At 45.2% G+C, this 16,966-nt stretch overlaps 1 protein-coding gene and 1 non-coding gene across 2 annotated transcripts; both read left to right on the top strand.

Moving 5' to 3' along the window:
- The first annotated feature begins 1,249 nt into the window (after nt 1–1,249).
- On the top strand, nt 1,250–16,835 carry LOC139366269 (N-alpha-acetyltransferase 15, NatA auxiliary subunit-like). The gene is made up of 20 exons (XM_071103551.1): nt 1,250–1,569; nt 7,687–7,771; nt 8,097–8,201; nt 8,554–8,711; nt 8,794–8,928; nt 9,196–9,349; nt 9,460–9,579; nt 9,761–9,856; nt 10,009–10,115; nt 10,229–10,301; nt 10,376–10,545; nt 10,675–10,827; nt 10,931–11,059; nt 11,306–11,519; nt 11,688–11,881; nt 12,130–12,238; nt 12,330–12,428; nt 14,625–14,768; nt 14,942–15,039; nt 15,691–16,835. The coding sequence occupies exons 1-20, from the start codon at nt 1,516–1,518 to the stop codon at nt 15,898–15,900; spliced, it is 2,607 nt and encodes an 868-aa protein (XP_070959652.1). The 5' UTR covers nt 1,250–1,515; the 3' UTR covers nt 15,901–16,835.
- Nucleotides 11,918–12,053, top strand: LOC139366617 (small nucleolar RNA SNORA18). Its single transcript, XR_011626785.1, has one exon. It is a non-coding gene; the product is annotated as a small nucleolar RNA SNORA18 (small nucleolar RNA).
- Nucleotides 16,836–16,966: the final 131 nt, after the last annotated feature.

Here is a 16,966-nt window from a genome sequence, read left to right as displayed (position 1 = left end):
GAAGGCCCTTTCCTATTTCAGCATGCCAATGCCCCCATCCACAAAGCGAGGTCCATTAAGGGAATGGTTTGTCGAGATCGGTGTGGAAGAACTTGACTAGCCTGCACAGTGCCCTGACCTCAACCCCATCGAACACCTTTAGGATGAATTGGAATGGCGACTGCGAGCCAAGCCTAATCGCCCAACATCAGTGCCTGACCTCACTAATTCTCTTGTGGTTGAAGCAAGTCCCAGCAGCAATGTTCCAACATCTAGTGGAAATCGTTCCCAGAAGATTGGAGGCTGTTATAGCAGCAAAGGGGGGCCCAACTCCTAATGCCCATGATTTTGGAAAGAGATGTCGACGAGCAGGTGTCCATATAATTTTGCTTATGTTGTGTACAATACAGTCATGTACATTTTATATTAAGTGGTTTGTAAGGATGGTCAATTAATACGGCACAAAAAGTGGTTGTTTTCCATGTTATTTGGTCAAGAAAAATATAAAATAGCATGTTTTGTGGATGCTTTTTGCTCATAACCTTGCACCTGTTTAAGGACAGGGTTTTGTTCTTTCTGGATTCCATTAGAATGATAATCCCAGAGAAAGGGACAGGGCAACAACTCTTACAATTCCAACTATTGAATCCGGAAAGATACTGTTCTTAATTATACAACTACCCTGTTAGACAAAGCAGAGATGCTGATTTTTTGTTTGTTTCCCACAATACATACATCTATATCAGTCTACTAATACTAGTAAAAGCCTAATGCACTACTTTTGTTGAGTATATATCTTTTCTATTTAGATTTTTCGGGGGTGCTGCTGCACCCTCACCACCCCTACCTCCCGCGGCTATGCTAGCGAAATCGTCAGTTTAATAAAATAAAAACAGCACTATTTCGATCTTCTAGATTTACCTTTAATCATTTCGGGATGATTATGAGTACAACTATGTATTCCATCCCTGGATTGAGGTACTTTTTCCCATCCATATTTCGCGCTGGGCTCTGGCTGACCACCTTTCCCGGCATAGCACGGTTCCGACCCAGGATAGATAAATTAAGGAGAATCGGTTTCTTTTGGCTAAGTGCAATATACCTCTCATTGACTGACTATATATGAAGGTACCTTTCCAGAATCCGAGGCTGGAGTTAAGAAAAGGGCTGAAAGTGCAATGCAGCCTTATCAGTAAAGAATCCATTTTACATCACGTCTATTGCCGAAGCGATGCACTATACTTTATAACACGCCCCCCCTTCTGCAACTGTCTTTGATTGATTGGTTACATTTGCAACTTTTCATTTCGATCATTTTGCACAGCACGCACGCAGACGCGGAGAACAGCTTGACCCGGGGGAGAAGGTATTCGGCCATTTTGGTCTAAAGGGGGCCTTGGCTGTCACCACGTGAGGAAGAAGAGCCCGAAATAGAGCAAGACAACTCCGGGAACTTTGCCTCAAAAAGACCGAGAGGGGAGAGAGAGGAAACGTCGATTCATGCTTGAAGCTACAGAAGGATAGCCAGTTTACAGAATGCCCTCAATTACTCTACCGCCGAAGGAGAATGCTCTCTTCAAGAGAATATTGGTAACGTTAAGTGCCTAGCAGTCGCTAGCTAAATCCATTTCAAGTAACTATAACGTTAAAGGTTTGATTCGAGTAACGTTGCTTGTAATAAAACAGCATGCAATCATGTCGTCTTGTTAGCTGACATCTGCTGTTCCTTCCATCGCCTGCTCAACGAACGTTAACTTTAGCTAACTCGTGGACTAACATGTTTCGAGGCACTCGAAATGGCCTGCCAGGTTGTCATTAGCCTGCTAGTTAGCAGTTTGTTTGCAACTGGTAACGTTAGGTAACATGCAACATGGCATATAGCTAGGTAACTTTGGTTTATGTGTGGTCCCAGTTTGTTGTAGAGTGATAGTTTAAAATAAATGTATGACTCAAAAACACGGTTGGCAAATGCTTGCTAGTTACGGCTATATAAGTTAGCTAGCTACGCGAACTAGCTATCTGCAAACTCATTCTACGTCCAAAAGCACAGGTGTTTCGTCATTACTCAGCATTTTAGCAACACGATTATCTGTAACCATGTACGCGTTACATTTCACATGCACAACGTGTTTGCATGATGTCCCCAACTATATTACTGCAAACTTGGGTGTGTTAGCTAATGCAATCATTTGCCACTGATTGTACAACTACTAGAGTTAGCTAGCTAACAAAACCTTGCTAGCTAGCCGGCCAACTAGCTGTCACTCACGCTTTGCTGAACCAGAGATCAGATGGGGACTAATTATACAGTTTGCGTCCTATGATGCCAACGAACTGCACACATTTAGTCGACTTTCTCTGCTGAATATTGAGTACCATTCACACGTTTGTCCTATTTCTGGGCATGGTGTTGAACAATTGTTGTAGTTATTATTCAGTTAGGTGGTGTAATTAGCTCGCCATCTCTTAGGGCCTGCAAATTAAAATAACCCACGCCTACAGTGTGAACTACAACCTGTTGGTTACAAACATTTTTTCATACGACTTCTATATTTATTTCAGCAAAATACACTACATTACTAAAAATATGTGGACACCTACATGTCGAACATCTCATTGCAAAATCATGGGCATTAATATGGAGTTGGTCCCCCTTTTGCTGTTACAACAGCCTCCACTCTTCTGGGAAGGCTTTCCACTAGATGTTGGAACATTGCTGCGGGGACTTGCTTCCATTCAAGAGCATTGGTGAGGTCGGGCACTGATTTTGGGTTTGGGGGGCTTTGCTTGGCTTATTGCCCTGCAGGCTGACCTCCGTTGAACAGTGTTTCCGCCGACACATTGGGGCAGCTGGCATCCGGGTTAAGCATGCGGGTGTTAAGAAGCGCTGTTTGGCAGGTCACGTTTCGGAGGACGCATGACTCGACCTTTGCCTCTCCCGAGCCAGTTGGGGAGTTGCCGGGATGAGATGATTGTTATTGGGTCACAATTGGATATCACCAAATTTAGGGAGGAAAAAGGGGTAAAATAATCTAATTGTATGCTGTAGCATTAAGATTTCCCTTCCCTTGACTAAGGGGCCTAGCACAAACCATTATTCCTCCTCCACCAAACTTTACAGTTGTCACTATGCATTCGGGCCGGTAGCGTTCTCCTGGCATCCGCCAAACCCAGATTCGTCTGTCAGACTGCCAGACGGGGAAGTGTGATTCTTCACTCTAGAAGAATGCGTTTCCACTTCTCCAGAGTCCAATGATGGCGAACTTTATACCACCCCAGGCACACTTGGCATTGTGCATGGTGATCTTAGACTTGTGTGTGGCTGCTTGGCCATGGAAACCCATTTCATGAAGCTCCCGACGAACTGTTCTTGTGCTGACGTTGCTTCCAGAGGCAGTTTGGAACTTGGTAGAGAGTGTTGCAACCGAGGACAGACAATTTTTACACACTTAAGCACTCAGCGGTCCCGTTCGCCGCTGAGCTGTTGTTGCTCCTAGATGTTTTCACTTCACAATAACAGCACTTACAGTTGACCAGGGCAGAAATTTGACTGACTGGTTGGAAAAGTGTCGTCCTATGACGTTGCCATGTTGAAAGTCACTGAGCTTTTCAGTAAGACATTCTACTGCCATTTTTTGTCTGTGGAGATGACATGGCTGTGTGCTCAATCTTTGGTTGAAATGGAGGGGTGTCCACATACTACTGTGTGTGTGTATAGACCGACTGACGATATTTCTTCAGGCTTTGCTCTGTACCAAAAAAACACCACTCTGCTGCAAATCAAACGTCTCTTTACCATATGATCTTTGCTAGATGATTAAACTCAACCCGCGATTTATGATTGAGTTGAGCGGCGACTAGTGTGGGCGGACTCGATCTTGAACTTCACATAAAATCACGTTTTTGTCAAAACTGGTTTCAGCACCACAAGAATAGCCCGCAATTACAAACTACATTGTTCTGTTTAATTGCAGGCTATTCTTTGAGTGCTGAAATCAGTATTTTTTAATTTATTTTTTTAACAAAACACATGTGAACTCTGCGTTTGAGTCCGCCCACATTAGGCGCCGCTCAACTCCATCATAAATCGCAGGTTGAGTTAAATCGTCTAGCAAAGATCATATGGTAAAGAGACGTTTGATTTGCATCAGTGGTCTTTTTTTAACCGAGCACACACTGAATAAATATCTTCAGTAGATCTATATACAGTGCCTTGCGAAAGTATTCGGCCCCCTTGAACTTTGCGACCTTTTGCCACATTTCAGGCTTCAAACAAAGATATAAAACTGTATTTTTTTTGTGAAGAATCAACAACAAGTGGGACACAATCATGAAGTGGAACGACATTTATTGGATATTTCAAACTTTTTTAACAAATCAAAAACTGAAAAATTGGGCGTGCAAAATTATTCAGCCCCCTTAAGTTAATACTTTGTAGCGCCACCTTTTGCTGCAATTACAGCTGTAAGTCGCTTGGGGAATGTCTCTATCAGTTTTGCACATCGAGAGACTGACATTTTTTCCCATTCCTCCTTGCAAAACAGCTCGAGCTCAGTGAGGTTGGATGGAGAGCATTTGTGAACAGCAGTTTTCAGTTCTTTCCACAGATTCTCGATTGGATTCAGGTCTGGACTTTGACTTGGCCGTTCTAACACCTGGATATGTTTATTTTTGAACCATTCCATTGTAGATTTTGCTTTATGTTTTGGATCATTGTCTTGTTGGAAGACAAATCTCCGTCCCAGTCTCAGGTCTTTTGCAGACTCCATCAGGTTTTCTTCCAGAATGGTCCTGTATTTGGCTCCATCCATCTTCCCATCAATTTTAACCATCTTCCCTGTCCCTGCTGAAGAAAAGCAGGCCCAAACCATGATGCTGCCACCACCATGTTTGACAGTGGGGATGGTGTGTTCAGCTGTGTTGCTTTTACGCCAAACATAACGTTTTGCATTGTTGCCAAAAAGTTCAATTTTGGTTTCATCTTCTTCCACATGTTTGGTGTGTCTCCCAGGTGGCTTGTGGCAAACTTTAAACAACACTTTTTATGGATATCTTTAAGAAATGGCTTTCTTCTTGCCACTCTTCCATAAAGGCCAGATTTGTGCAATATATGACTGATTGTTGTCCTATGGACAGAGTCTCCCACCTCAGCTGTAGATCTCTGCAGTTCATCCAGAGTGATCACGGGCCTCTTGGCTGCATCTCTGATCAGTCTTCTTCTTGTATGAGCTGAAAGTTTAGAGGGACGGCCAGGTCTTGGTAGATTTGCAGTGGTCTGATACTCCTTCCATTTCAATATTATCGCTTGCACAGTGCTCCTTGGGATGTTTAAAGCTTGGGAAATCTTTTTGTATCCAAATTCGGCTTTAAACTTCTTCACAACAGTATCTCGGACCTGCCTGGTGTGTTCCTTGTTCTTCATGATGCTCTCTGCGCTTTTAACGGACCTCTGAGACTATCACAGTGCAGGTGCATTTATATGGAGACTTGATTACACACAGGTGGATTGTATTTATCATCATTAGTCATTTAGGTCAACATTGGATCATTCAGAGATCCTCACTGAACTTCTGGAGAGAGTTTGCTGCACTGAAAGTAAAGGGGCTGAATAATTTTGCACGCCCAATTTTTCAGTTTTTGATTTGTTAAAAAAGTTTGAAATATCCAATAAATGTCGTTCCACTTCATGATTGTGTCCCACTTGTTGTTGATTCTTCACAAAAAATATACAGTTTTATATCTTTATGTTTGAAGCCTGAAATGTGGCAAAAGGTCGCAAAGTTCAAGGTGGCCGAATACTTTCGCAAGGTACTGTATACACATAAGTATGTGGACACCCCTTCAAATTTGTGGATTTGGCTATTTCAGCCAAAAATCGAGTCTGTTAGTCCGCCCACACAAGTCGCCTCTACTCCATTGTAAATAGTTACGTTTAGTCGGCTAGATCCTTGCATAATTTTACTCTGCATATGGGAATAGCCACTGCTGTTTTTGGAAGCGCTTAAGGTGATGGTGGGCGGGACTAGTTTCCCTGTTAAATACTCACCACAAGTGTAATGTTTTGCATAGATGTGAATTCTGTTCCCACTCTTTCTGTTTAACATTATAAAAACGTTTGTTTTAGTTGCTGTGTTGAGCACTCCCAAGTTCTATCGTAGCCACTTCCCTATGCCAGTGGGGATTCCTGGGCATTATCTTTGTGTGTGGAGCTGGCAGGCTGGTTACCAGGTTGGTAGGCCACTGCTGACCCAGGCAGATAGGAATCTCTGACCGATTCTCTAATCACTGCATATCAACACCCATCTGACCATACATTCCCACAAAGAAGGCTAGCTGATTTTTTTTCAGACTCAATCAAGAGACGTATTACTGTATTGGGGTTGTGACGTGCTACTGTGCTTGCTTGCTGGATATTATCACCAGACAATCTACCTGCAAGTGTTCATGCACAACCCTATATAGACAGTCAACTAGGACTGGGCGACATGGCCAAAATATCATATCTTATATGGTATTTTTCAAAATGGACAGTTTTTTTGATTAATAAAAGTTCTAAATTTGCTTTATGAGTAGTGCGTGAACCTAGGGTGGCGACACATATATTTATAAATTATTTCAATGGGTCTTTCTCCATTCTGATTGTTTTATACTGTTCAATTCAACTTCAACCTAAAATAATTTCCTGCATTTCCATAAATTTCTGCATTTCCTGCACTCATGTAAGATTATTTCCACACCGCCACGATATGGGCAAAAATACTAGGCCTTATTTTTAATCAAATGTTGCGATTTCGATCAAAACACTTGGGTGAACTTTTGGAATCATGGCAATAGAATGTTTATTATAATTCTCTAGTTAGTATATAAATAATAGTGAGTACTTTCAATACAGTGTTTGACATGACAACGAACGAAAAATGCCATGGACGAGTTATTGTGACAGGGAAGGAACCAAAGTGATCAGTGTTTCCTAGATGACTCTGATCTTTGCCTACATTAAATCTTTATTCATATAGGCAACATATTCATGCTTCGTCTATTCCTCTTTGATTTAGAAGATACTGTTGTACAAACAACATGCTGATTTTAAGCCTCCACCAGTACTGCTATCAGACTGTGTTAGCTAGCTACGTTTGCTCTGACTCAGTACTTTTATTAAGCTTGTTCGCTAGCCAGCTAACTAGCGATTAGCTTTAGTGGCTAACACGATTTAGCTTAACTTGCTAAGAAAATACAAACTAGCCATTTGCAGATGTAAGAAACAAACTAATATAGTAATTATAGAATGCTTGTGGATTTATATTAAGATCAGTGGAAACATCGTTGTCATCAACATTGTTGCATGTGCTGCATTGACCATGCAGACTGAACGAAAGTGTCTCGTGGTCAAGCAACAACAAATGCGCTCCTTCAGTGACAGTGGGTGGGACCATGTCTGTGGGGAGAGAGAGTTGACTGGTAGTAGAGTAAACTGTAAAAATGGACATTACACACGGCGTATCACATTTAGCAAACCAAACATTCAAATGCCGTTCTAGACCGGTCTGTGCATAAACATCGGTATATCGTAAAATACGGTATACTGTCAACCCCTCTAGAATATTTGCGTACATTTTTGTAACCATATATTTGGGGGGTTCCTCAGATCAGAACTCTAAGAACAAGCTTTACAAAAACCTTGATGACAACACCTCTCCCCTGTTGCAGAGATGCTACGAGCACAAGCAGTACAGAAATGGACTCAAGTTCTGCAAACAGATCCTCTCCAACCCAAAGTTCACAGAGCATGGAGGTGAGGCCCGCTTCAACAGCTGCTACTCTCACTTGTCATTCAGTAGTTGGAAAGTGTCTCGTGGTTGACTATTCCTCTTTGATTTAGAAGATACTGTTGTACAAACAACATGCTGATTTTAAGCCTCCACCAGTACTGCTATCAGGCTGTATTAGCTAATGACTCAACAACCGTCTGGTCCAGGTTTGATATCCAAACTGGGTGACTGTGGACATTTTTCATATCCTTTACTCAGTTTAGAACATGAGTGATGGTAAATCCTCTTCTGGTGTAGTGTTTAGGCTGTGACTAACACTAATCCCTCTCTCAATCATCTGTCCCTCAGAGACACTGGCGATGAAAGGCCTGACCCTGAACTGTTTGGGGAAGAAAGAGGATGCGTATGAGCTGGTGAGACGAGGCCTGCGCAACGACCTCAAGAGCCATGTCTGTATCCTTCTATACTAGGGCTAATGAGGTGAGGTTTTGTATGAAGTTCCTACTCAGAGGCGTGAGGACATTCACCAAAGGCTCATAATAAACCCAAACTTTCTACTGCATCCCACAAGCCCTTACTGCGCCATGTCTACTCCATGTAATTCAGACAGGGAATGGGAGAGAGCTAGATTGGCTCTGATTGTTACTGTTGAGGCTAATAGTCTAGGCCTGGTTGCGTTAATACAACCAGGCCTAGACTGTTCCCATGTCCTTTCAGTCCTCTAAATGTTTTTTTTGTTTTTTTTTGCAAGGATTTTTTTTCTCCGAGGGTGTCTGTTTTGCCTCCTTAACCCATCCTCTCCCAGGCTGGCATGTGTACGGTCTGCTGCAGCGGTCGGATAAGAAGTACGACGAGGCCATCAAGTGCTACCGCAACGCTCTGAAGTGGGACAAAGACAACCTGCAGATCCTCAGGGATCTTTCACTGCTCCAAATCCAGATGAGAGACCTGGAGGGCTACAGGGTGAGGACCGGGAGAGAGTCTGTCTCCTCTGAACTATTCCCTCTTGCTTTGTGTATAATTTTGTCTCTCGCTCTCTCTGCAGGAGACCCGCTATCAGCTCCTGCAGCTGCGTCCAGCGCAGAGGGCCTCGTGGATCGGCTACGCCGTGGCCTACCACCTGCTGGAAGACTTTGAGATGGCCGCCAAGATCGTCGAAGAATTCCGCAAAACACAACAGGTGAGCTGGCCTTGACCTCTCTCTGACCTCTGTTTTTGAGTCTAAGAAGTATCATTGATTACTCTGTGGTGTTCCTGTCACCTGTCTGTCAATTATTCTGATTGGGCACCCTGCCTGGAGCAGTACACCTGATTTTTTAACTTGTCTGTCAGTAATTTATTTGTTGGTTATGTATTAGTGAATCTCATTCGTCCCCCTGCCTGTATCAGCAAATCTGATTGGTCACTGCCTGTTTCAGTAAATGTGATTGGTGGTGCTGTGTTTCAGACATCGCCGGACAAAGTGGACTACGAGTATAGTGAGCTGCTGCTGTACCAGAACCAGGTGCTCAGGGAGGCGGGGCTGTTCAAGGAAGCACTGGAGCACCTCACCACCTACGAGAAACAGATCTGTGACAAGCTTGCTGTGGAGGAGACCAGAGGTGTGTGTGTGTGTGTGTATATGGGTGTGTGAAATAATGCCTGTGTGTTGAGTGTTTGCATCTGGGGGGGAAGAGATGTGTAGATCTAACATGATTCTGTATCCCTGCAGGAGAGCTGCTGCTGCAGCTAGATCGCTCGGAGGAGGCCACAGAAGTCTACCGACAACTCCAGGAGAGGAACCCTGAGAACTGGGCCTACTACCAGGGTCTGGAGAAAGCACTGAAACCAGGTAACCTTTGAACCCCCCCCCACTGCTACCCACCCCATTCCCACTGGACCCTCTCACCAGTCCCCTCTTTAGCATGAGTCATCTCACTACATTGACTAATGTGTTTGGTAGATTTTGTGACCAGAATTGAATCGGTGTATGAATGCCATGCTCTGACTGTTGGCTTGTTGTGTGTCCCCAGCAAGCATAGAGGAGAGGCAGAAGCTCTATGAGGAGGCATGGGTGAAGTATCCCAAAGGACTGGTTCCCCGGAGGCTGCCTCTCACCTTCCTCACAGGTACATAAGCCTACCGTTATCATTACTGTGTAATTATCCCTGGAATGAGGACCTTTCAAGACGACGGTGGGTAGACACAAGCATGTTGAAGCGTGTGGTTTGTGGAATGCTGGAGAATGGGGTGTCTGAGCTCCGTTCACTTTTCTTTTCAGGTGAGAAGTTCCGTGAATGCCTGGACTGCTATCTGAGGACCAACTTCAGTAAAGGCTGTCCGCCTGTCTTCACCACTCTGAAGTCCCTGTATCACGACAAGGAAAAGGTGAGGGAGAACCACCGCCATTCCATTGGCCCCAGCAAGTCACTGAAATAACATGCCTGCCCTGGGCTGAGAAGTCTGGGTAATCTTGCGTATCCTTGTTCCCATCCGTGTAGGTGTCAATCGTTGAAGAATTAGTGGTTGGATACGAGACGTGTTTGAAAAGCTGTCGAATGTTCAATCAAAATGGTGAGTGCAATCAGATTTTCATGTGTTATGAAATCTAATCGGAGTAGTATTAGAATGTCATTGTGTCTGTGTAGATGGTGGTAAGGAGGAGCCCCCCACCACACTACTGTGGGTCCAGTATTTCCTGGCGCAGCACTTTGACCACGTGGGCCAGCAGACGCTAGCCCTGGACTACATCAACACCGCCATCGAGAGCACACCCACGCTCATAGAACTGTTCCTCATCAAGGCCAAGATATACAAGGTAACACACACTTTCTAGAGCTGCCATCATGGTGAACATTTTAGTGTGGCTCAACGTGATTATAGCGCTCTTCTCTGCTAAGGTATCTCTGTTGATTTGGACTATTACTCTCCATCTTTGTGTCTCTAGCATGCAGGTAACATAAAGGAAGCAGCCAGGTGGATGGACGAGGCCCAGGCTCTGGACACTGCAGACCGCTTCATCAACTCAAAATGTGCCAAGTACATGTTGAAGGCCGGCCTGGTCAAAGAGGCTGAGGAGATGTGCTCAAAGTTCACACGGGTCAGTCAGTGTGTGTTAAGCTGTCTGTGTAGACTCCACATAATGCTTGTTGCCTTGAAGCGCCACACACAAAGGGTTATCTATCTATCTGTCTGTGTTTCAGGAGGGTGCGTCGGCGGTAGAGAATCTCAATGAGATGCAGTGTATGTGGTACCAGACAGAATGTGCTCTGGCCTACAAGTCCATGAACAAGTTTGGAGACGCTCTCAAGAAGTGCCATGAGATCGAGAGGGTACGTTTTCTAACTTGGGTGGGAAGCAGGCACTTATTATTATTTTTTTATGATGAAGGTGATTAGTAAGTTAGATTTCCTCCCCCTTAAAATGTGCTCAAATTAAAAAGAGCAGTGTGGTCCCTGTTTTTAGAGATGCTCATGCAGATTCACTGAGGGTTAAACCTGTATAGATGGCTCAGTGGTAGTGCAGGTCTGCTCTGTTTGGATTTCATCATAAACCATCTCTGTTCTGTGTCCCATCAGCATTTTGTGGAGATCACGGATGACCAGTTTGACTTCCACACGTACTGCATGAGGAAGATGACGCTGCGATCCTACGTGGACCTGCTCAAGCTGGAGGACGTGCTGCGCATGCATCCCTTCTACTACAAAGCTGCCCGCACCGCCATCCAGATCTACCTCGGCCTGCACGACAACCCTCTCACCGACGACAACAAGGAACACCAGGCCGACGCCGGTACGTGTGTGTGTCAGCGCCAGTTTGTGCGAGAGAGAGGGGGTCTGTCTGCGATACCCCAAACCGCCACTTGTTTTGATTATCACTAATTTGATGTTTCCTACAATGTTTTATTTTTGGGGAGTTTGGTGTAGTTGTGATCTCTGAGTGAACCCATGTGTCGCACAGAGAACCTGAATGACAAAGAGCTGAAGAAGCTGAGGAACAAGCAGAGACGAGCCCAGAAGAAAGCCCAACTAGAGGAGGAGAAGAAGAACGCCGAGAAGGAGAAACAGCTGAAGAACCAGAAGAAGAAGAAAGAGGACGACGACGAGGAGATCGGAGGACCCAAGGAGGAGCTCATACCAGACAAACTAGCCAAGGTGCGTGTGTGGAGCCTGTAGAAGATGGAAGGAATCACTGAGGCCTATCCCGGCAGACTCCTCCCAGTGAGCCCTAGTCGTTGGAAATGTCTCAAAGAACAAACCTGTGGTTTAACGCTTTACCCGCATGGCTACTACCATTAGCCTTGTGGGATATCACTGCAGAACATGGTGATATTACACCAATTAGGAGACTGAGTGTTTGTTTGTTTTTGGAATAAGACCCATTTGTTTTCTTCCCCCTGTAGGTGGAGAACCCACTCGAGGAGGCAGTGAAGTTTTTAACCCCCCTGAAAAACCTAGTGAAGAACAAGATTGAGACCCACCTCCTGGCCTTTGAGATCTACTTCAGGAAAGGTAAAGGAACAAGACGCGGATTGACATTCTGACACACAAAGAATCCCGGTACCTTTTGTCAGTGAAAACAAAGTCTCTTTCCCTCTCGTAGAGAAGTACCTGCTGATGTTGCAGTCAGTGAAGAGAGCGTTCTCCATGGAGCCCTCCCACCCTTGGCTGCACCAGTGTCTAGTGCGCTTCTTCAAAGGAGGTACGGTAGAGTAGGTCTTCTGTCAAACGGCCAGGCTGAGGGGCCTTGTCATTACCCACAACTCTCTGTCTCTGAACCTTTTTGTTGAATAGTTGTCTGTGTTCTGCTACAAAGATCTCTACCACGTTCTGATTCTATGCTGTAATGCAGTGGTCACCAACCGGTCGATCGCGAGGCATTCCTAGTGGATCACAAAACATTTCTGTAGAAAAGCCGATAACGGCTCGCGCTCTTTATTTGTTTTTACTCCTTCACCAGAGGTACATTAATTTCCAATGGAACGCTGCGTTTGCCTTGCAGCGTTGCTAGAAGAGCTAGTTGCAGTGCGTTCTGGGTGGTGCATACGTTGGATTTATTGAACGTATGCCTCAGACTGTATGCGTACACGGCTTGACAGAAATGGTAGCAGAAGGAGCCTCCCGGGTGGCGCAGTGGTTAAGGGCGCTGTACTGCAGCGCCAGCTGTGCCATCAGAGTCTGGGTTCGCGCCCAGGCTCTGTCGTAACCGGCCGCGACCGGGAGGTCCGTGGGGCGACGCACAATTGGCCTAGCGTCGCCCGGGTTAGGGAGGGCTTGGTCGGTAGGGGTGTCCTTGTCTCATCGCGCACCAGCGACTCCTGTGGCGGGCCGGGCGCAGTGTGCGCTAACCAAGGTGGCCAGGTGCACGGTGTTTCCTCCGGCGCATTGGTGCGGCTGGCTTCCGGGTTGGATGTGCGCTGTGTTAAGAAGCAGTGCGGCTTGGTTGGGTTGTGTATCGGAGGACGCACGACTTTCAACCTTCGTCTCTCCCGAGCCCGTTGTTGTAGCGATGAGACAAGATAGTAGGTACTACAACAATTGGATACCACAAAATTGGGGAGAAAAAGGGGTAAAAAAAAATTTAAAAAAGAAGGTGAATGTTGAACTTTTGTTGCACACATCCAGATGATGCTGCGTAGCAATTTGCGCAACAACTCTGTCGGTGGGATCGAGGCATTTATTTGTGTTGCGGTGTTGGAGGTAGGTGCACTTGATTCAGGAACCATTTTGTTTTTCTGAAAAGACAAACTCCTCAACTTTCTGGCGGACTGGAAGATCTGTGGCCAAATCGAGTGTGTCTACTGCGCTGGCCAATCGTACGGCTCAAATCACCGTGCCCACAGAGCTTCCATGGCCGCTGCCATGAAAGTTTGATACTAGCCTACATAAGATTTAATAACTTAAAAGTTCCTGTTGACTTTTATATCCAGCACTGTTTCTATTCAACACTATTACAAAACAACATGCTTCTCCCTGCTTTCACTTGCACTGCAATGAATGAGTAACCAAGTGTATCGATAGCCCTGCGTTGTGCATGAGGTGGAAGACGGTGTCTCCCCTCTGGTCAGTCTCACCGGAGGAAAGGCAGGAGAGAGCAGGAACCGTGAGAGGCAGACCCTCTGCGGCTCTTTCCCTCCCTCTGCTGAGACTGTTCAAAACAAGTGGGACATCTGAAATCTTTGACCTCTGGGGGGGGGGGGGGGGGGGAGATGAGGTCCAACTGGGAAAAATAGTTTTGAACGGTTATACAACTCGGAAACTGGCATCTTTCTAGACCTCCGACCTGAAGACTATTGACGTAATGTTTTGACCTCGTTTTTTTCCCAAGTTCCCTGTTGTCTTGAAAGCACCATGACCCTCAGATGCAGGTACCATCAGTACAGTAAAATAAAATTTCAATTTATGCTCAGCTGTGCCTCGCAAGTGCTATACCAACTGATCTGAGTGGCTCAGTGCTTGAAGCGTCACTACAGACACCCTGGTTCGATTCCAGGCTGTATCACAACTGGCCGTGATTGGGAGTCCCCATAGGCTGGTGCACAATTTGGCCCGGTGTCGTCCGGGTTTGGCCGGTGTAGGCCGTCATTCTAAATAAGAATTTGTTCTTAACTGGCTTGCCTAGTTAAATAAAGGTTAAATTAATCTATTTTCTAATCAAAGCTTGTTTTGAAATATAATCTGGTCTGAGAACAACAATAGACCGGGCATATAGCCAATATGCTGTGATAATGTATTACGCCTACTTTAACAACGAGGTTTGTACAGAACTGTTTTTATTAGGTTAATGTTTTAAAAAAGATAAAAAAATGTGTCTGAGCGGTAGATCTAAGCTTACTTTTTGAATGCGAAAGTGATCTTGACTCCGATTGGTGACCACTGTAATGGGTGTGTTCCTCAGTGTCAGACAGTAAGGACCTACCACAGGCTGTGCGGACTGTTTTGAAGCAGGAGATATCGCGGCTGTTTGGGGAGAGCAACCCACAGAGCTTCAACAAGAACTACCTGAGCCAACACTCCAACTCTATACCACACCGTGTGGCTGGTACGTACCCACACTACCTGAGCCAACACTCCAACTCTATACCACACCGTGTGGCTGGTACGTACACACACACTACCTGAGCCAACACTCCCAAGCCCACATGAGACTGTACCATTACCACTCACACACAGTGTGAACTTGTGACTGATCAGCACCATGTTGTCCTCCTGCAGCTGCTAAGATGATGTTCTATCTGGACCCGTCCTCGGACAAGATGGCCTCTGAGCTGGCTACAGCGCTGGATGAGTCCCTGAATGGGAGAAGCATCACGGTGAGCACTTACTCACTGCGCTTTTATTTGAACAAGTACCTTTTGACATGGTAGTCCCATAGATGCGGTAAAGAGGTCAATGGAACGTAGACCAGGGGGGATAGGACAACGGATTGGTGCACATTCAACAAATCTGATCTAACATAGTAGATATTCGTCAAATTTGTCATGACTGACAGACCCACAATGTGGTTACTGAAGTCTGATTTGTCTGTTTTCGCTGCATAACATTTATAAGTTGTCACTTTTTAGGTTTACAAGAAGTGACTGCTAAATGCTAGCTCCCGTTCGTATAAACTGGTTGAATAGCTAGCATACAGAAATCAGTGGCGGTAGTCGGTTGTTGTTTTTAACTATAATGCAGTCGATTGGTTAAGATGACATGAACGTGTCTTGCGGTTGACATCCGTAAAAGCATTTTACTCAGATTTTTACCTCAACATAGGCTAATTTTGCTGGGGAGCAATGGAGATTTGGGATCTTTACCCCACTCGTTTCCATGGCATTTTCCATTGTTTTGGTCGAGTTCCATTGACCTCTTTACCACATCTATGCCTGAAACAGTATTCGGGAAAAACAAAGGCAAGGAACAATTGTGAATGTGGTGTGACCCAAGTCTAAGCAGACACCCAATCTTGTCTTTCCTGTCAGATCTGCACAGAGGTGCTGGAGGCGCTGCGTGATGGAAATCTGGGCGACGGGCAGCAGAAGGCAGCGGAGGTGTACCGCGCCGCATGTAACAAGCTGTACCCCCACACCCTGGCCTTCATGCCCCCTGGTTACGAGGACAACGCCTCCACCATCAACGCCAACGGAGACCTGTCAGCCGGCGAGCACGACGACATGGCAAATGACATGTGAGAGGAGAGCGAGAGAGTAGAGGAGCACACACGCTGCCAGTCGGCAGTCTGACAAACCCCAGCAAAGGTTGTTTGTTCGTGAATGCCCCCTGCAGTGCACTGACCTGGACTGAGAGCCGCAGAGGGAAGAGGAGGAAAAAACGAATGCCTATTTTACTTTTTTTAAACCCTGTTGACAACTCTATTCTTTAACTGAAACAAAATAAACAGTATGAGAAGAGTGTAAAGTGGTTAGGGTGGCTGCCGTTAAGTCAGGTTTTTACTCCTGTGTTTTCACGCCTGTATTTCTCCTGTATGTGCATCTGCTTCTCATGTTTTTAAAGGTAATTTATATATTAAAAATGACAAAGAATAAAAAAGTTTGCAAAAGTTGAAAGATATCAATTGTAGTGGTGGTGATGGAGGATTGTGGTTGTACTTGTGGACTGGCGTGTGCCAATAAAGAAAGGTGGAACTTTTAAAAGGAGACATCACTTATTTGGGGGAGGCGTAGGAGCGATGCACTCAGTTACTGAGCTCAAACGGTCCTCTGCTTGGCCACAAGGGGGCGCATTGGTAGTTCCTGGCGTGGCCTGCAGGAGGGGACAGGACAGCTGATCTGAATGCAGGGAGACGGAACTCAAAGCTCACCTGGACTGCTGTATGACTGACGTGCAGATTTATCGGGTTTTATTTTATTTTCCGCTCAGTATTTTCCTTTCTAGTTGTACCCATGTGAAAGTCTCATAAAACCACCATGATAAAACAAATGTTTGTTTTGGGTTCTGTTTGTTGATCAAATGTTGAAAAAAGGCTTAATCCAAGTTATCCCCCCCCCTTTTTTGGGGGGGGGGGGGGCGCCTTCTCAATCATACTGAATTCTGCACATAGACCACGCCAATCTAACACCAAGGAGTTCTCAATAAAACTAAAGTTAAATAAAAATATATTTCCTGATTGTTTTTCCTGCAGAAGTTTGTATTTTATTGTAGGATTCAGGATCAGCATTCCAAATGCCAAGAAAGACGACATAGTTTGATCTTCAAGAGGAACACATGCATGGGCTGTACGAACTATGAGGGGTGTTT

The sequence above is a fragment of the Oncorhynchus clarkii genome, chromosome 14 (genome assembly GCF_045791955.1).
Source record: "Oncorhynchus clarkii lewisi isolate Uvic-CL-2024 chromosome 14, UVic_Ocla_1.0, whole genome shotgun sequence".
NCBI lineage: Eukaryota > Metazoa > Chordata > Actinopteri > Salmoniformes > Salmonidae > Oncorhynchus > Oncorhynchus clarkii.
Note: the sequence above shows the minus strand (reverse complement) of the source record. Positions and strands in the feature narration are given on the sequence as shown.